The sequence below is a fragment of the Zootoca vivipara genome, chromosome 4, assembly GCF_963506605.1.
Source record: "Zootoca vivipara chromosome 4, rZooViv1.1, whole genome shotgun sequence".
NCBI lineage: Eukaryota > Metazoa > Chordata > Lepidosauria > Squamata > Lacertidae > Zootoca > Zootoca vivipara.
Genome location: NC_083279.1, coordinates 93,565,204 through 93,580,822, shown reverse-complemented (window position 1 = coordinate 93,580,822; position 15,619 = coordinate 93,565,204). Strand labels below are relative to the sequence as shown.

General features: G+C 44.6%; 1 protein-coding gene across 4 annotated transcripts in view; it reads right to left on the bottom strand.

Annotated features, from left to right (window-relative positions):
- The window catches only part of NARS2 (asparaginyl-tRNA synthetase 2, mitochondrial), a 46,371-nt gene that overhangs the window by 13,656 nt on the left and 17,096 nt on the right, over positions 1-15,619 (bottom strand). For all 4 annotated transcript variants that reach the window (XM_060273909.1, XM_060273912.1, XM_060273911.1 and 1 more), the window contains 2 exons: positions 10,314-10,414; positions 3,584-3,716 (listed from right to left, as the gene is read on the bottom strand). In XM_060273909.1, the coding sequence (XP_060129892.1) occupies positions 3,584-3,716; positions 10,314-10,414 (234 nt within the window). The remainder of the gene's footprint in view (positions 1-3,583; positions 3,717-10,313; positions 10,415-15,619) is intronic.

The following is a 15,619-nucleotide window of genomic DNA, read 5'->3' as shown; positions in this document are numbered from 1 at the left end:
ACGCTGTGGGAACTTTAAAACTGTTAGTTGATGGCAAAGAGATGGGGGCAGGAAAGCCAAGACCGTGTTTTCCTTTCCTCGAAAGAGGAAGTGCTCCAATGCGTCACCGAGCTTTTGCCGGAGTAAAACCTACATAGCAGGTCGTTGCAGCTGTTTGAAGCCACTTTTCAACTTTTTTAAAAAGGAAATGGTGGTAATGATATATTTATTTATATCCAGCTTTCCCCCCTTAAATCAGTGGTTCCCAATTAGCTAATTACAGAAGAGCCCCTATTTTTCCCCCCAAAAGCCAAGCCACAGACCCCCTACTTTTGAAATTTTTGGCAACTCTGCTAGTTACTTCTGAAAAGCAATTTTTTGAACAAAATGTGGGGTAGCCCCTAAAAAGCAAATGATTTTAGGTATACTAAAACAAAAACAAAAAACCAGACCATTAGTTATACGGCCATACGAATATGGCAAGAATTAGTTGGGGAAAGGCAAGGGATGGGGCCACAAAGCCTCTGGATACGTTCCTCAGACCCCTAAACTATATTATGCATTTTTGAAACCTGTTTAAAGCATACAAATGATTGCAATGAAAACAGTACAGTCAACTAATCAGTTGACGATGAACAACAGATTGACTGTTAAATAGAAAGCTGTAATTAAAAAATAAATACAAGCTCCTGCTCACAGGCTTATGATCTTAAAACCCCCAAACCCCATGGACTGTAAGCGTTTGTGATAGGGCTTGCTTAAAATATGACATTGTGTACTGTGCTTGTTCTGGGCAACTTTCGTGCCAGTGGTTGGCACAGCCTTTGGCCAACCTACTGGTCAGGGCTGACGTGAGAATAAAAGGGTGGGGTACTGTTTTCACCCCAAATGCAGGATTCCCCTCTGGGGAACCCTTTGGGGCCAGGGGACAATAGCAGGTGGAACCAGAGTTGGCAGTATTATAAGGAACGTATGTCTTAGCTTTGCAAAGTGGGCAACATTCTATGCACATCTGCACAGCCCTTCTCTACCTCGCACCCAGACAGGAAAAAGCTAATGGCCAGGATACAAGGACAAAACTGCAGAGCCACAACTGCTGTCCTGATATGCAGCAGTTGCATAAATGTTAAAGGTGCTTTCAAATGCAAAACTTACATCCATAAGGTCAGAGAGATAAACAACTACCTGACATTTAGAAAATACCTAAAGGCAGCCTTGTTTAGGGAAGTTTTCAATCTGTGATATTTGATGTATTTTAATGTTCGCTGGAAGCCGCCCAGGGTGGTAGGGGAAGCCCAGCCAGATGGGTGGGGTATAAATAAATAAATTATTATTATTTATTATTTATTATTATTTTTATTATTATTATAGCAAGCCCAGAGTTGAAGATGATGTCAGCGTACTTTTGCTCCCCTTCAGTCTACTGAAGGACTTGGTCTTAATAATAATAATAATAATACCGGTAATAATAATAATAATACCCCACCCATCAGGCTGGGCCTCCCCAGCCACTCTGGGTGGCTCCCAACAGAATAATAATAATAATAATAATAATAATAATAATAATAATATAAGGTAAAGGGACCCCTGACCATTAGGTCCAGTCGTGACCGACTCTGGGGTTGCGCGCTCATCTCGCATTATTGGCCGAGGGAGCCGGCGTATAGCTTCCAGGTCATGTGGCCAGCATGACAAAGACGCTTCTGGCAAACCAGAGCAGCACATGGAAACGCCGTTTACCTTCCCGCTGTAGCGGTTCCTATTTATCTACTTGCATTTTGACGTGCTTTCGAACTGCTAGGTTGGCAGGAGCTGGGACCGAGCAACGGGAGCTCACCCCGTCCCAGGGATTCGAACCGCCGACCTTCTGATCAGCAAGTCCTAGGCTCAGTGGTTTAACCACAGCACTACCTGGGTCCCTCAATACAACACAATAAAACAGAAAACATAAAAAACTTCCCTAAACAGGGCTGACTTCATACGTCTTCTAAAAGTCAGATAGTTGTTTATTTCTTTGACATCTGATGGGAGGGCGTTCCACAGGGCGGGCGCCACCACCGAGAAGGCCCTCTGCCTAGTTGCCTGTAACTTCACTTCTCGCAGGGAGGGAACTGCCAGAAGGCCCTCGGAGCTGGACCTCAGTGTCCGGGCTGGACGATGGGGGTGGAGATGCTCCTTCAGGTATTCTGGGCCGAGGGCGTTTAGGGCTTTCAAGGTCAGCACCAACACTTTGAATTGTACTCGGAAACATACTGGGATCCAATGTAGGTCTTTCAGGACCGGTGTTCAATGGTCTTGGCAGCTACTCTCAGCCACCAGTCTAGTTGCCGCATTCTGGATTAATTGTAGTTTCTGGGTCATTTTCAAAGGTAGCCCCACGGTCTTAATCCTTTCACCCCAGATATCTTAGTAAGCAAGCTGTTTTCAGTAAGCAGCCATTGTACTTCAGCAAAAAGGGACCTCTAACAGTCTAGTAGTTTCTTGCTGAGCATTAATCCAGAATAAATTTGTAAAAAAACTAAAAGCCTAGTAGTGCAGCAATAAAACTGCTGGCACGTTTGCAAAGCTAAGCAGGGCTTGGTATGGTTTCAAATTGGGTGGGAGACTGGGAAAACCACATTTGGTCCCTGGACTTGAGGTTCCCCCTTCCCCTAGTCTGCGCTGACTGGCTGTGGTACACCTGCTCCAACACTTGCTTCCTGATAATTCGAGGTAGAAATCCTGGGGATTGAACGTGGGAACTTCTGCATGCCAAGCAGGTGTCCTGCCCATTCATCTACAGCTTCTCCCCATTAAATAAACTATCTTCTCTGATTCTGCAAATCCCTCACCAACAACCCACAGTTCTGGCCCTCCCATAGCTGTCAAGTTTTCCCTTTTCTCACGAGGAAGCCTATTCAACATAAGGAAATTTCCCTTTTAAAAAGGGAGAACTTGACAGCTATGGGCCCTCCTTGCTTTTTTGGCCTTTGTGACGTTCTTATTTTTGAAGGAGGGCAGTTTATGTTTCCTCAAAATCACTGGGCAACCTGGATGAAAATAGCGTCGGAGCTGCACTCGCCCCTCAGCCTAATTCATTTATTTTTAATCGCATTCACACAAAACGAGTTTGGCAGCTCAATATTATCGCCCGGCACAGGGACATCAGGACAGCTTTAAAAAAAATGAGCCCATGCTGGCTGCTTTGGGAGAAAAAGTGCTGAACTCTTTTCGTGGGAGCCACAAAGAATGTAATAAAACACCTAGCAGGACGGAAAAAACCACCACTTGTTGTACGATTATCAATCAGAGTTTGTGGAAAGTTAGCCGGAAGTGGAAGATATGATGGTTTGTTCATTCAGATTTCTGTTCACTCCTTTTTAAGGCAGCTGTGGGCCTCTGGATGTTGCTGAACTACAACTCCCATCATCCTTGACCATTGGCCACACTTGCTGGGGCTGATGGGAGATGTAGTTCAGCAAAGAGCCGAAGATTTCCCCCACGACTGCTTCAAAGGTAAGACAGGCAGCTGGTTTCAAACTACACATAAAATACCAGGTTCCCCCCCCTTTCTTTTGTTTTGAAACAACTCTACTTTCAACGCTCCCCGTAACTCGCTCCATACCTGCATGATATCCTGAAGGCTTTCGGCAAAAGCAAGCTCTGCTTCCACCATGTAAAACTCTGCCAAGTGCCTGCGGCTTTGAGAATTGTCAGCCCGGAAAGTCGGACCGAACGTGTACACCTTGGAAAATGCCCTGCAACGAGACGGTGGGAAAGTCACGCCCACAAAACACACAGGCTGTGATCAGCACCTACTGGCTAGAGCCCGTGAAGTCACCAATACGCTTCCCCCAGAATCCCTGGATCACATTTTCTTAAATAAGCATTTTCTCTGTTCGGGAGCCCACAACTGAATCAGAAGAGGCTGCCTTATATCTCAGTTCTGACTACATGCCCGATTCACCCAATACTTTCTACCGTTCAAGGATCATGCATGTCAATGAGAAGCAGATTTTTTGGGGGGGGGGGCGGGACACATGCAGGGGCTGGAAGAGACAGGAGAGACTGCACTGGGCAACTGGACATTTGCTCACGTTATGCTGGATCTCACCCAGAGCGAGTCACACATTTTTTTGGGAGGGAGGGCATGCCCTGTTTTTCTGCTTGAGGTGAAACACGAAGTACCACCTCTAACTCTAGAGAAGCCAGCGCCAATTTCTGGCGAGATCTTGTGTGCTCCTCGCAAGATCTCATGCAATTCTGGCGAGATTTCGCCATAAATTGGGGGGGGGCCCTCCTTCCGACTTCCACCACCTAAGGGAGTGGCAAATATTCCAAAATGCTGTATACGCTTTCGGCCCCGGGTGCTCCAAGCTGCTCATGGGGGTCATTTAGGGGAGCACAATTAGTGGTCCGTCCGTCCCTCCACCATGGAGAAGAAGCCTGAATCATTTCAACAAAGAGTTGTGCTTTCGGTGTACTGGGATCAATTCTAATAAAAAAAATTCCTTCAGTAGCACCTTAAAGACCAACTAAGTTTATATTTTGGTATGAGCTTTCGTGTGAATGCACACTTCTTCAGATACACTGAAACAGAAGAGCCAGACCCTTATGTATATTCAGAGGGTGGTGGGGGTGGGTGGGAATGGGTGATGGGCTGATAGGAGTGGTAAACCTGTTGATGGCTGTTAACGACTGCTGATGACTGCAATTGGTCCTGCGGGGGAAAAGCAAGGGCTGAGGCGCTAAAGAAAGCTTGATCATGCATAATGAGATAAGAATCCAATGTCTTTGTTCATCCCAGGTGGCTCCATGGTTTTAAGCTTGGTAATGAGTTCCAATTCAGCAACTTCTCTGTATATACATAAGGGACTGACTTCTGTTTCAAGTGTATCTGATGAAGTGTGCATGCACACGAAAGCTCATACCAAAATAAAAACTTAGTTGGTCTTTAAGGTGCTACTGAAGGAATTTTTTTATTTTGCTTCGACTCAGACCAACACGGCTACCTACCTGTAACTGGGATCAATTCTACGGCACACACACACACACACGGATTAGAAACCAGGCAGGCCAGGTCAGTGCTAAGTTTCTGACTCTGAGTTAGGATGGCTTAACATCAGGAGGTCTCGGCGCCATAAACACTGCTCTAGCATTTTATTCCTCCACGTTCAGATCTATGGTTAAATTCTGTACATTGCATGTTTTAGTTTCTGCAAGTCACTCCAGGACACAAGAAGAGTCTGGTGGATCAGGCGAAAGTCCCATCTAATATTAATATATTTTACTGATTTCAGTTATAAAGAAATAGCCCTGTCCTATGGATAGGCAGAGTTGAAGTTTTGCTCCAACTTCGGCACAACGGCCCTGAAGAGAGGGACATCAGAAAAGCATGATGGTTGCAACACACCAAAGCCCATCTATAGTCCAGCATCCTGTTCTCAGATCCCTTAGTGGGAAACCGGCAAGCAGGATTCGTGCAAAGGACACTTCTCCCCTCCTATGGCTTCCAGCAACTGGTACAGTGGTACCTTGGTTCTCAAATACCTAGGTACTCAAACAACTTGGAACCACTTTGCAAACTTTCGGAAGCCGAACGTGCTCCGTTTTGAGTGCCACACTTCTGATTTGAGTGTTACGCTGAGGTCTGTCTGTTTTTGCTATTTATTCTGCGTTTTTGTTTTTGCGGCTCTTTTTTGTTTGTTTTTGTGACTGTGTGGAACCCAGTTCAGCTACAGTTCAGCTATAGAGGAGGGAGAAAGGTTGTTTTCTGCTGCTCCAGAGAAGCAGACACGGAGCAATGGATTCAAACTACAAGAAAGAAGATTCCACCTAAGCATTAGGAAGAACTTCCTGACAGTAAGAGCTGTTCGGCAGTGGAATTTGCTGCTAAGGAGTGTGGTGGAGTCTCCTTCTTTGGAGGTCTTTAAGCAGAGGCTTGACAGCTATATGTCAGGAATGCCTTGATGGTTTTTCCTGCATGGCAGGGGGTTGGACTGGATGGCCCTTGTGGGGTCATCTATGATTCTACTGTTTGTTTGTTTGTTTGTTTGTTTGTGTGAATGCAGTACATTGTTTATTGCTTTCATTTTATGGATCAATGGTCACGTTAGATAGTAAAATTCATGTCAAATTGCTGTTTTAGGGGTTGTTTTTAAAAGTCTGGAACGGATCGATCCACTTTGTATTACTTTCTATGGGAAAGCGCACCTTGGTTTTGGAACGCTTTGGTTTTGGAACTGACTTCTGGAACGGATTAAGTTTGAGAACCAAGGTACCACTGTACTTGGAAACATTCCTGCCTCAACTGTGGCGGCAGAGCACAGCCATTGCAGCTAGCAGCCCTCCTTATCCCTCTCCTCTATGGATTTGTCTAATCTTCCTGAAGGAGAAAATCATGCCTCAAACATGGGTTCAGCGGGTGTTTTCTTTTGTCCTGATGCCAAGACTTCTCTCCCTACCTTCCTCCACAAGCTGGAACGTAGGGCAAGGAATAAAGAACAGGGCTTGCCAAAACTGCATATACAATGCCCACCAAATCTGTCCCCCAAGCTATCCTGGCACAGATTTCTGAAGTAACCCTGCAATAATCTGCACTGCATTGTTGCAGGATTAGCTCCCAGCCCCCCCCCCAGCTGCAAATGCTTTGTAAACACCAATGGAAGGGGGGGAGAGATTTCTGCATCTGTGTATTTTGCAGATAAGAAAATTCAGCAAAGATCTGCAGGGTTTGTGCGCGCGCAAGGAGCATCTCGTACAAAGCGGTTTTTCAGGGGCAGAAAAACCTCCCCCCAACAAGCTTTCCCTCTTATTTCTAATCAGGTCCTAAAGCAAGAAAAGGACCCCATTGTTCCCGTGTCCTCTGCAAACCTGGAATTTAATGGCAGGGAAGAAAGCCGAGTGCCCTGCCGATCTTAATTAAGAAGCAGTAGAGATGCTATTAAGGCAAACTGCACACAGCAAACCATTTCCACAAGGCTGAGAGACCCCATTAACCTGCAGAGGATTCTGGGAAAATGGTAGGAGGATTCTGGGAAAATTCTGGGAAGAGCTGGGAACATGGCGCCTGGAGAAGAATAAAGGGAAAGATGGATAGATGTCTTCAGTTAGGGCTGTGTTTTCCCTTCACTACCGGGGGCAGAATGCTTTTGCCTTTTATCTTATTTAACTAACAAGTTATTTGCCCATATCACCCCCTCCCGGGGGACTTGTGGACAGCAGCCAGCTGGACATCATAAAAACGACCAGTAGCCACACTTGATCTTAGCCAAAAGGCCGAGAAGCGAGGCCGAGAAAAGGCCGAGAAGCGAGAAACGACCAGTAGCCAAACTGAGAGAAAGCTCATTTTTCTTGGCCCCTAAGCAGGACTCCTTAAAATGTTTGCACAACTTAGAAGGGCATATAATTGTTGTTGTTGTTGTTGCATTTAATTGTTGTTGTTGTTCTCGTGATCATCATCATCATCATCATTGAATCTTACGAGTTGCAAGGGACCCGAGGGTCATCCAGTCCAACCCCCTGCAATGCTTGAATCTCAGCTAAAGCATCCATGACAGATGGCCATCCAACCTCTGCTTGGAAACCTCCAAGGAAGGAGAGTCTACCACCTCTTGAGGGAATCTGTTCCACTGACGAACAGCTCTTACTGTATTCTACTAATCATTTTTTTAAATAATAATAATAATAATAATAATAATAATAATAATAATAATAATAATATTTGTACCTTGCCCCTCTGACTGGGTTAACCCTGCCGTACTGGACAGCTTCTAACACAGGCACCCCCCAAACTTCGGCCCTCCAAATGTTTTGGACTACAATTCCCATCATCCCTGACCACTGGTCCTGTTAGCTAGGGATCATGGGAGTTGTAGGCCAAAACATCTGGAGGGCCGCAGTTTGGGGGTGCCTGTTCTAACATGTATAACATAATAAAACATTGCACATTGAAAAGCTGCCTTCAGGTGCCTTCTAAAAGTTGTGTAGTTGTTTATCTCCTTGACATCTGATGGGAGGGCATACCACAGGGTAGGTGCCACTACCAAGAAGGCCTGGTTCCCTGTAACTTCATTTCATTGGGTTGCCCCAGAGTGGCTGGGGCAACCCAGTCAGATGGGCCACATATAAACAAAAAAAATAATTACAATTGTAATTTCTCATTATTAGCACATTACTGAAAGAGCATGTTTGTCCAAACCCACCCAAGGAGTGTGAATTGAGCCATCATGAGACAGCCGCATTCCCTAATTCCTTATTTGTCAAGTGCCTTTCGGCAAGAAAGGGACATGCCGTGGCGATAAAAAATGGCGGCCAGTGCCCACTCGAAGACACAGATCCTGAGATCCTTAGTCCGTCTTTTTTTCTCCCCTCAGAGAAAAAGAGAGCGTCGTCGGAGGCAACTGGTCTCACTTCCTTGTAATCCGTTTTAAGACCCCCCTTTTCAGGCCCTTTCTTGAAGGCTGAAAAGCTTGGAATGTCATTTTGGCTCGAAAGAAGAAGAATCTCTCTCCAAGCGGATAAATTTAGCTCGTCTAAATTTAGCATGTATTCGAGCCACTTAAGATGCCTGGTGTTGTTCTTAAATAATAAAAGAACATGTTATTGAAGGACAGGGTGTGAAGCAATAACATTGTGTCCTGTACTCAAAGAGCCCGGACTGTTTATTTTGAAGTCCGGTACAAGGGTTGTCTGGGGTGTGTGTGTGTGACAAAACAAAATCCAAAAAACCCAAAACAAATCTGAAGGACATCACTGTAATAATGACTGACGTGACCCCCTTCATTCCCCCCCAATTATATTTGTGTGGAGTGTCTATACTTTATAATTCTCTGGAAAAATAAAAAAAGTTCTGATTTAATAGAGTGCTGTGTCATTACAACACCTTCATCCTGTTCAATTTACCAAAACGCTGACACCATACATTATAAGATTATTATTATGGGAAATCCTAAAACAAGATGAGCTAATTTGACAGGTGGGTGCGGCCGCACTGAAACAATAGATCGCCACCAATCAGCTGATCGGGGCTGAATTCAAGTCCCGCTTGCATCAGGTAGCTCCAAATTTTGGTGTCAAATTTAATGGTGTCGGACTCGGATAACAAGCCCTGCTCACAGTCTTTGCCTGCCCCACACCTGATGTCACACAGGGTGACAGATCAAGGACGCATCTTCAAAGCCCAGCGGAATGCCAATACAGATGGGGGCAACTCATATTTCAGCAGGCAGTATATTTGACAATAGTGAAAAAGCGGTTTGCTCATTACAACAAGCTGATCCTGTGCTTGTTAGTCTGATCTTAATGCCCTTACTGCACAATGGGGAGAAAGCCCGGTCTTTCGGGTACCCTGGGTCCAGAGCAGTTTAGAGCTTTATATTTTATTATTTATTCATTTATTAAACTTGTATACCACCCTCTACCTGCAAATCTCAGGATAAAATGACAATACGAAAACACAAAATGCATTATCAGAATAAAAGCAAAACCAACCCAATAACACCTGCCCCCCTGAAACAGTAACAAGACCCTAAAACAGGGTCAGTGGCGAACAGGCACCCTGCAATAGCTACAGCCTCTGGACCATCAACAAGGGAAGCCCCACACAAAGTATACTGCAGTAGTCTAAACGTGAGATTACCCAAGCCACAGTGGTCCAGAAAAGGGTGTAGTTGGACCTAGAGGTGGTGCAATGGGTCAGTGCGTCTGGCTTTTAACCTGGAGGTCGGTGGTTCGAGCCCACTCAGGGACAGCTGTGGGCAGAATTCCTGCATTTCACGGGGTTGGACTAGATGACCCTTGGCTCCCACCCAATTCTAAAATTCTATGATTCTGCGATACACCAGCTGAAGCTGTCACTCTTTCAAACTGAGACCACATGACTCTCCTTTGCCTGGCTTCTGTTCCCCTGCCTATTCCACTCTCAAGTTAACCAGACACACTGGAGGGAGGCAGTGCAGTGGTTAGAGAACCAGGCTAGGACCTGGGAGACCAGGGTTCGAATCCCCACCCAACCATTAGGCCAGTCCCTCTCTCAGCCAAACCTACTTCTCATCAGGTTGTTGCATGGATAACATGGGGAGAAGTAGGGGTGCCACCTTGAGGTCCTTGGAAGGAAGGTGGGGTAGAAATGTAATAAATAAGAAATAAATTTATTTATATTTGGGCTCGCCCCTCCAATATGATCTCACCCACCACTGGGCTTCCAGTGCCATTTACAAGCCCCACCCCATGGATATTTTCGTTGTGTCAGCACCTTACAACCTCCGCGGGGCCCATAACACACCCACAGAATCAGCCTTAAATCTCCCAACTGCAAAAAAAACACCACAAAAATAAACCAGCAATATCCATACCCAGCTATCACTTCCAAGTGGAGTTGGCCAGAGACTGTCAGAAATGCAGGGACATCAAAGAAATGGGGGTTTTCCCCAGGTTCTCGCTCTTCATTTGCAGGCTGCAAGAGTTAAAACAAAACAAAACAAAGGGAAACTGTTGGTTAGCTCAGGGGTGGGGAACCTCCAGTCACCTCCATCCCATGGGCCGAATTGCGTGCCCAGGGTTCAAATCTGGCCTGCGAGGCAGTTCTTGCCAAATCACACCCATCTTCCCCACAAGTGAAGTCCTGTCTGACACAAAGCATGTGCTGTAATGACGGCGCTACAGTCCCTCCCTGATGGAGCTGCTTCGCTGCGATGTCTAGAAACCGTGGTTTGTTCAAACAAAGGCTTGGTGTGATATCTGCAGTACATCAACCATTGCTAGCTGCCTATAGAGGCCATTGCACAACAGAAGTGAGTGTACAGATCAGATGGAAAACAGGAGGAGGCAAGCAGCCATAAACTACAGCACGTTGGTATGTGCAGAAGCTCCAAACCACAGTTTCCATTTCAACTGTGGTTGGCACAAACCATAGTTTGGCTGAATGTCTGAACAGTCACCTTGCTTTGCATACGCATGTGGGCACCTTGCTTTGCATACGCATCCTGAGGAGTGGGGTGGCGGCGGAGAGACTTGCACCAGTTGCGACTTCCCAGTGCGAAATATGCACAGGGGAGGCACTGTGGTGTAGTGGTTAGAATGCAGATCTGGGTTCAAATCACCCCTCAGCTCTTACGCTCCCCGGTTGACTTGGAACCTGTCAGCCGAACCAACTTCACAAGGTTGCTGAGAAGATAAAACATTTGGGGTGGGTGATATCTGTGGCTTGGATCCCAAACGCCTTGCAACTCGAACGTTTTGGCTCCTGAACGCTGCAAACCTGGAAGTGAGTGTTCCAGTTTGCGAATGTTCTTTGGAACCCGAACGTCCGACGCGGCTTCCGATTGAGTGCAGGAAGCTCCTGCAGCCAATCAGAAGCCATGCCTTGGTTTTTGAACGTTTTTGGAAGTCGAATGACTGAAATAAGGATTGAGTTTTGTAGAGGCACTGGCTAGCTTCAGTTTCCCCCACAATGTGATTCTTGCATAACACACACATCATGATTTGCAATATATTGCCAGGTCAAAAATTATGAAACCAGTATCATGATATGGACTTGAAGCTGGTTTTGGACACTATATCGCCCAACCCTAAAATACAAAGCACGATTCACGATATATTGCCAGGTCAAAAACTATGAAGTCGATATCACAGTATGGACTTCAAACCAGTTTTGGACAGTATATCGATGTATCACCCAGCCCTAGTATTCTGCTGAGGTCTTTGGAGGATAAAAAGATTGTTTAACGGCGACATGTACGTCCGGACATGCATTGCCCACATTTCCCGATGAATAAATGCGAGTTCTGCATCGTGCCTAAAAGCACCTGTGAGCCAGGGGAAAATGCTATTATCCTTTATCGAGACTCAGTTTTGCGAGTTACACTGGAACAGCTCAAAGGAAAGCTACAACTGTGTCCCACATTGTTGTCCTGCACAGACACACTCCACAAACTTCCTTTTGAACACCTCTCACTCTAAGCACCAGAGGAACATTTATTATACTCAGGAGAGTTTAAATGCACAGTTCTGCTGGGCGGGAGGGGCGAGTTCCCTTGGAAGCAACTGATGAAAGAAAGAAAGAAAGAAAGAAAGAAAGAAAGAAAGAAAGAGAGAGAGAGAGAGAGAGAGAGAGAGAGAAAGAAAGAAAGAAAGAAAGAAAGAAAGAAAGAAAGAAAGAAAGAAAGAAAGAAAGAAAGCCTTCTCTTTGAAGAGCCACAGGTGCTGTTCACAGACGTGGAAGGAAGGAAGGTTTCGTGTCAGGATGAAAACATCTGTCATAAAAATTAAAACAAAGAGCAACGTTTTCAAGAAGGGGCTTTTCGTTCTCTTGCAACAGCCACCGGTGAAGACTGAAAAAAGCTTTCAGGCTTCCTTCGCAAACGCAGCAGAGAGGAAACAAAAGGCGAAAAGATGAAATATTGAATAATTCTTTGGATTTCTTTCTCAAACGCCTTGCCTCAAAAGGAACAAGACAATAATAGGCCTGCTACGCTGTGGACGTCAGAAAAGGCCCTGGATTGGAAAGGAAAATGAAGATTTCACTCTCTGTTTGCAGAAACACAAACAAAACTTCCCATTCAACCGCATCCCTTGGTCACCTGAGACACCCAGAGAAATTGGAATGCCAAATGGGTCTCCCCCCTAATATTTCCCCTTCTCTGCCCCTGCCTCCATGAGATGAGATATTTGTAGCAGATAAGGGGGGGGGAATACACCAATAGCAAGAAAAAGCCACAGAAAAATCTGAGCTCTCTCTAAAAGCCTGGCTCCGTTTGATGAGAGATACAGTACACTGTAGTTCCCTACAGCGGACACTAAAACCCTTTTTCTTTTTAAACTCAAGGACCATATTCCATTCTGTACAACCTTCTGAGGGCCACATTCCCATGGGGAATGGAGCCAAATGCCAATGTGGGTGAAACAAGAAGTGTAAATTTAATATTTATACAGCTGGGGTGTATGGGTTGTTATGGGAGGGTAGGACCTTTGGCAGGAGACATGAGGAGTAGTTTGTCTGTCTACCTTTGGTCTGTGCCCTGAACTCAGCTCTCACCTGTGGCTCCTAGAAGCTGTCAGCGTGTGCATGCACACGAAAGCTCATACCTATGACAAACTTAGTTGGTCTCTAAGATGCTACTGGAAGGGGTTTTTTATTTTGTTTTGACTGCGTCAGACCAACACGGCTACCTACCTGTAACTCATTGTGAATTGACAGCCTGTCTTGTGTGTTGTCATTGTGTGTGTTTCCTGTCCTTTTATTTTTTTTTAAAAAAGCAACCAATCTGTTTTTCCCCCTTCCTTGTTAGGTTTGACACTTAAATTGTTGTTGTTGTTGTTTAGTCGTTTAGTCGTGTCCGACTCTTTGGGACCCCATAGACCATAGCACGCCAGGCACTCCTGTCTTCCACTGCCTCCCGTAGTTTGGTCAAACTCATGTTCGTAGCTTCGAGAACACTGTCCAACCACCTCGTCCTCTGTCATCCCCTTCTCCTAGTGCCCTCCATCTTTCCCAACATCAGGGTCTTTTCCAGGGAGTCTTCTCTTCTCATGAGGTAGCCAAAGTATTGGAGCCTCAGCTTCAGGATCTGTCCTTCCAGTGAGCACTCAGGGCTGATTTCCTTCAGAATGGATAGGTTTGATCTTCTTGCAGTCCATGGGACTCTCAAGAGTCTCCTCCAGCACCATAATTCAAAAGCATCAATTCTTCGGCGATCAGCCTTCTTTATGGTCCAGCTCTCACTTCCATACATCACTACTGGGCAAACCATAGCTTTAACTATACGGACCTTTGTAGGCAAGGTGATGTCTCTGCTTTTTAAGATGCTGTCTAGGTTTGTCATTGCTTTTCTCCCAAGAAGCAGGTGTCTTTTAATTTCGTGACTGCTGTCACCATCTGCAGTGATCAAGGAGCCCAAGAAGGTAAAATCTCTCACTGCCTCCATTTCTTCCCCTTCTATTTGCCAGGAGGTGATGGGACCACAAAATACCTGTTGCTTTTCACATCCTCTCCATTATTACTCAAAGGGGAATGGATGGGAGATGGCTTTACTAAATCCTCTCTGCTTCTTGGGGTGAAAGCACTGTCAATACACAACAGAGAAGCCTGGAGCAGGGGAGGCTTTGGGGACTAACTCCAGGCATACAGAACCCCATAGTCAATACCTGTTTTGTGCTTCCCTCTAAGTGATATAACAATGATTCGCTTTGATGTCAGCCTTCCTGGTTCCCTCCTTTAAGCTCTAAGGACGCATTTGGCTTTAGGGGCAAACAAAAAAGGTTTCATTTGCTAGTAAGCTTTTTTTTTTTTTGGCAGGAATTTTGCTCCTCCTCCTGCAAAAGGGACCCAGAGGCAGGGATCACTGCCCCCCCCTTCGCTCACCCCACGGGATACCTGCAAAGGTGCCTCTGGAGGGATTTCGGAGGAGACGTTCAGTGTGATGTGTCACACCGCGATGCTCTTCGAACTATGTTGACGCCAGGGTGGATAAAAATCAATGATATTTTTTTTTTTAAAAAAGGATTTTTTTGATTTAAATCGAATTTTTTTATTCAAATCAGATTTTTTTTTTAAATAAAATGCTTTTTGAGGAAAATATATTACCATCCAAAGGTTATTCCATCATGAAATAAATATTAGTTTTTTTAATTATGTAGAATAAGGTTGTATATGTTTAATTTTTTAGGTAAATAAATTCCATTAATCCATTCACAATATCATGCTCTTCCAGAGGTTTTTGTAAGATTATTGGGCAGTTTCTCTGCCTACAAGATATTATCACAGATGCTTGGTTTACTTTTGCAGTTCTCAAAACTGAATTTTACTCAACAGAGATCACATGCCTCTTCTTCACAGCAAAAATGTTATAACATGAACAGAGTTGAGAAAAAGACCTTAATCCTATTGTTCTACAAACCTATGAATACAGAAACAACCCCTTCAGTGCTAAGTTTCAAGAAGTTCAGTGAATAGAATAGAAACAATATTTTTCTGATTGTTTGGAGTGGACAGTATTTAAGTTTTTCATGTGTAGGCTGGGCTGACAGTCTTAAGTTTGTTTAAAAATATATATTTTGTTTTTGTTTAGCCAAATTAGTTAACAAACATGGATGTTTGTTTAAGCAAATAACATATGCTGTAATGTTATTGTTTCAGTTGAATAAATCTATTTAAATTGTTATTATTAAGGTAATGATTATTTTTCTCCTTCCTAAGTACAACAGTAAAGTTGTCCGAATATGAATGATTAACCTATTAAACGGGGGGTAAAAAACTAATATGAAAAGTTGTTATTCTAAAAATCTTCATCTACTTGCATATTAAAGTTATACCAGCAAGAATTAGTCTTTATGTAGAAAACTATGATTTAAATCAAGCCTTACTGACTAGTGATTTAAATCAAATCCACCCTGGTTGACGCTTCCCTAGGTTTCAAAACCAGTTTGCCGTGTGACACTATTGCTGGCGGGAAACACACACAAAGGCTACTTGCACAAAGGCTAAACCAAAAACGAGGGAAACTTCTGCACGTGGAACAAGTCAGATGGGGTTTTGGGATCCTGTACCAAGAGAGAATGTGGCTCCTCAGGCAAAACAAAAGAAACCAAGAAGAAAAAGTCAGTCCCCAAAGAGGTTGGGCGGCCATCTGTCAGGGATGCTTTAGTTGAGATCCTTGAATTG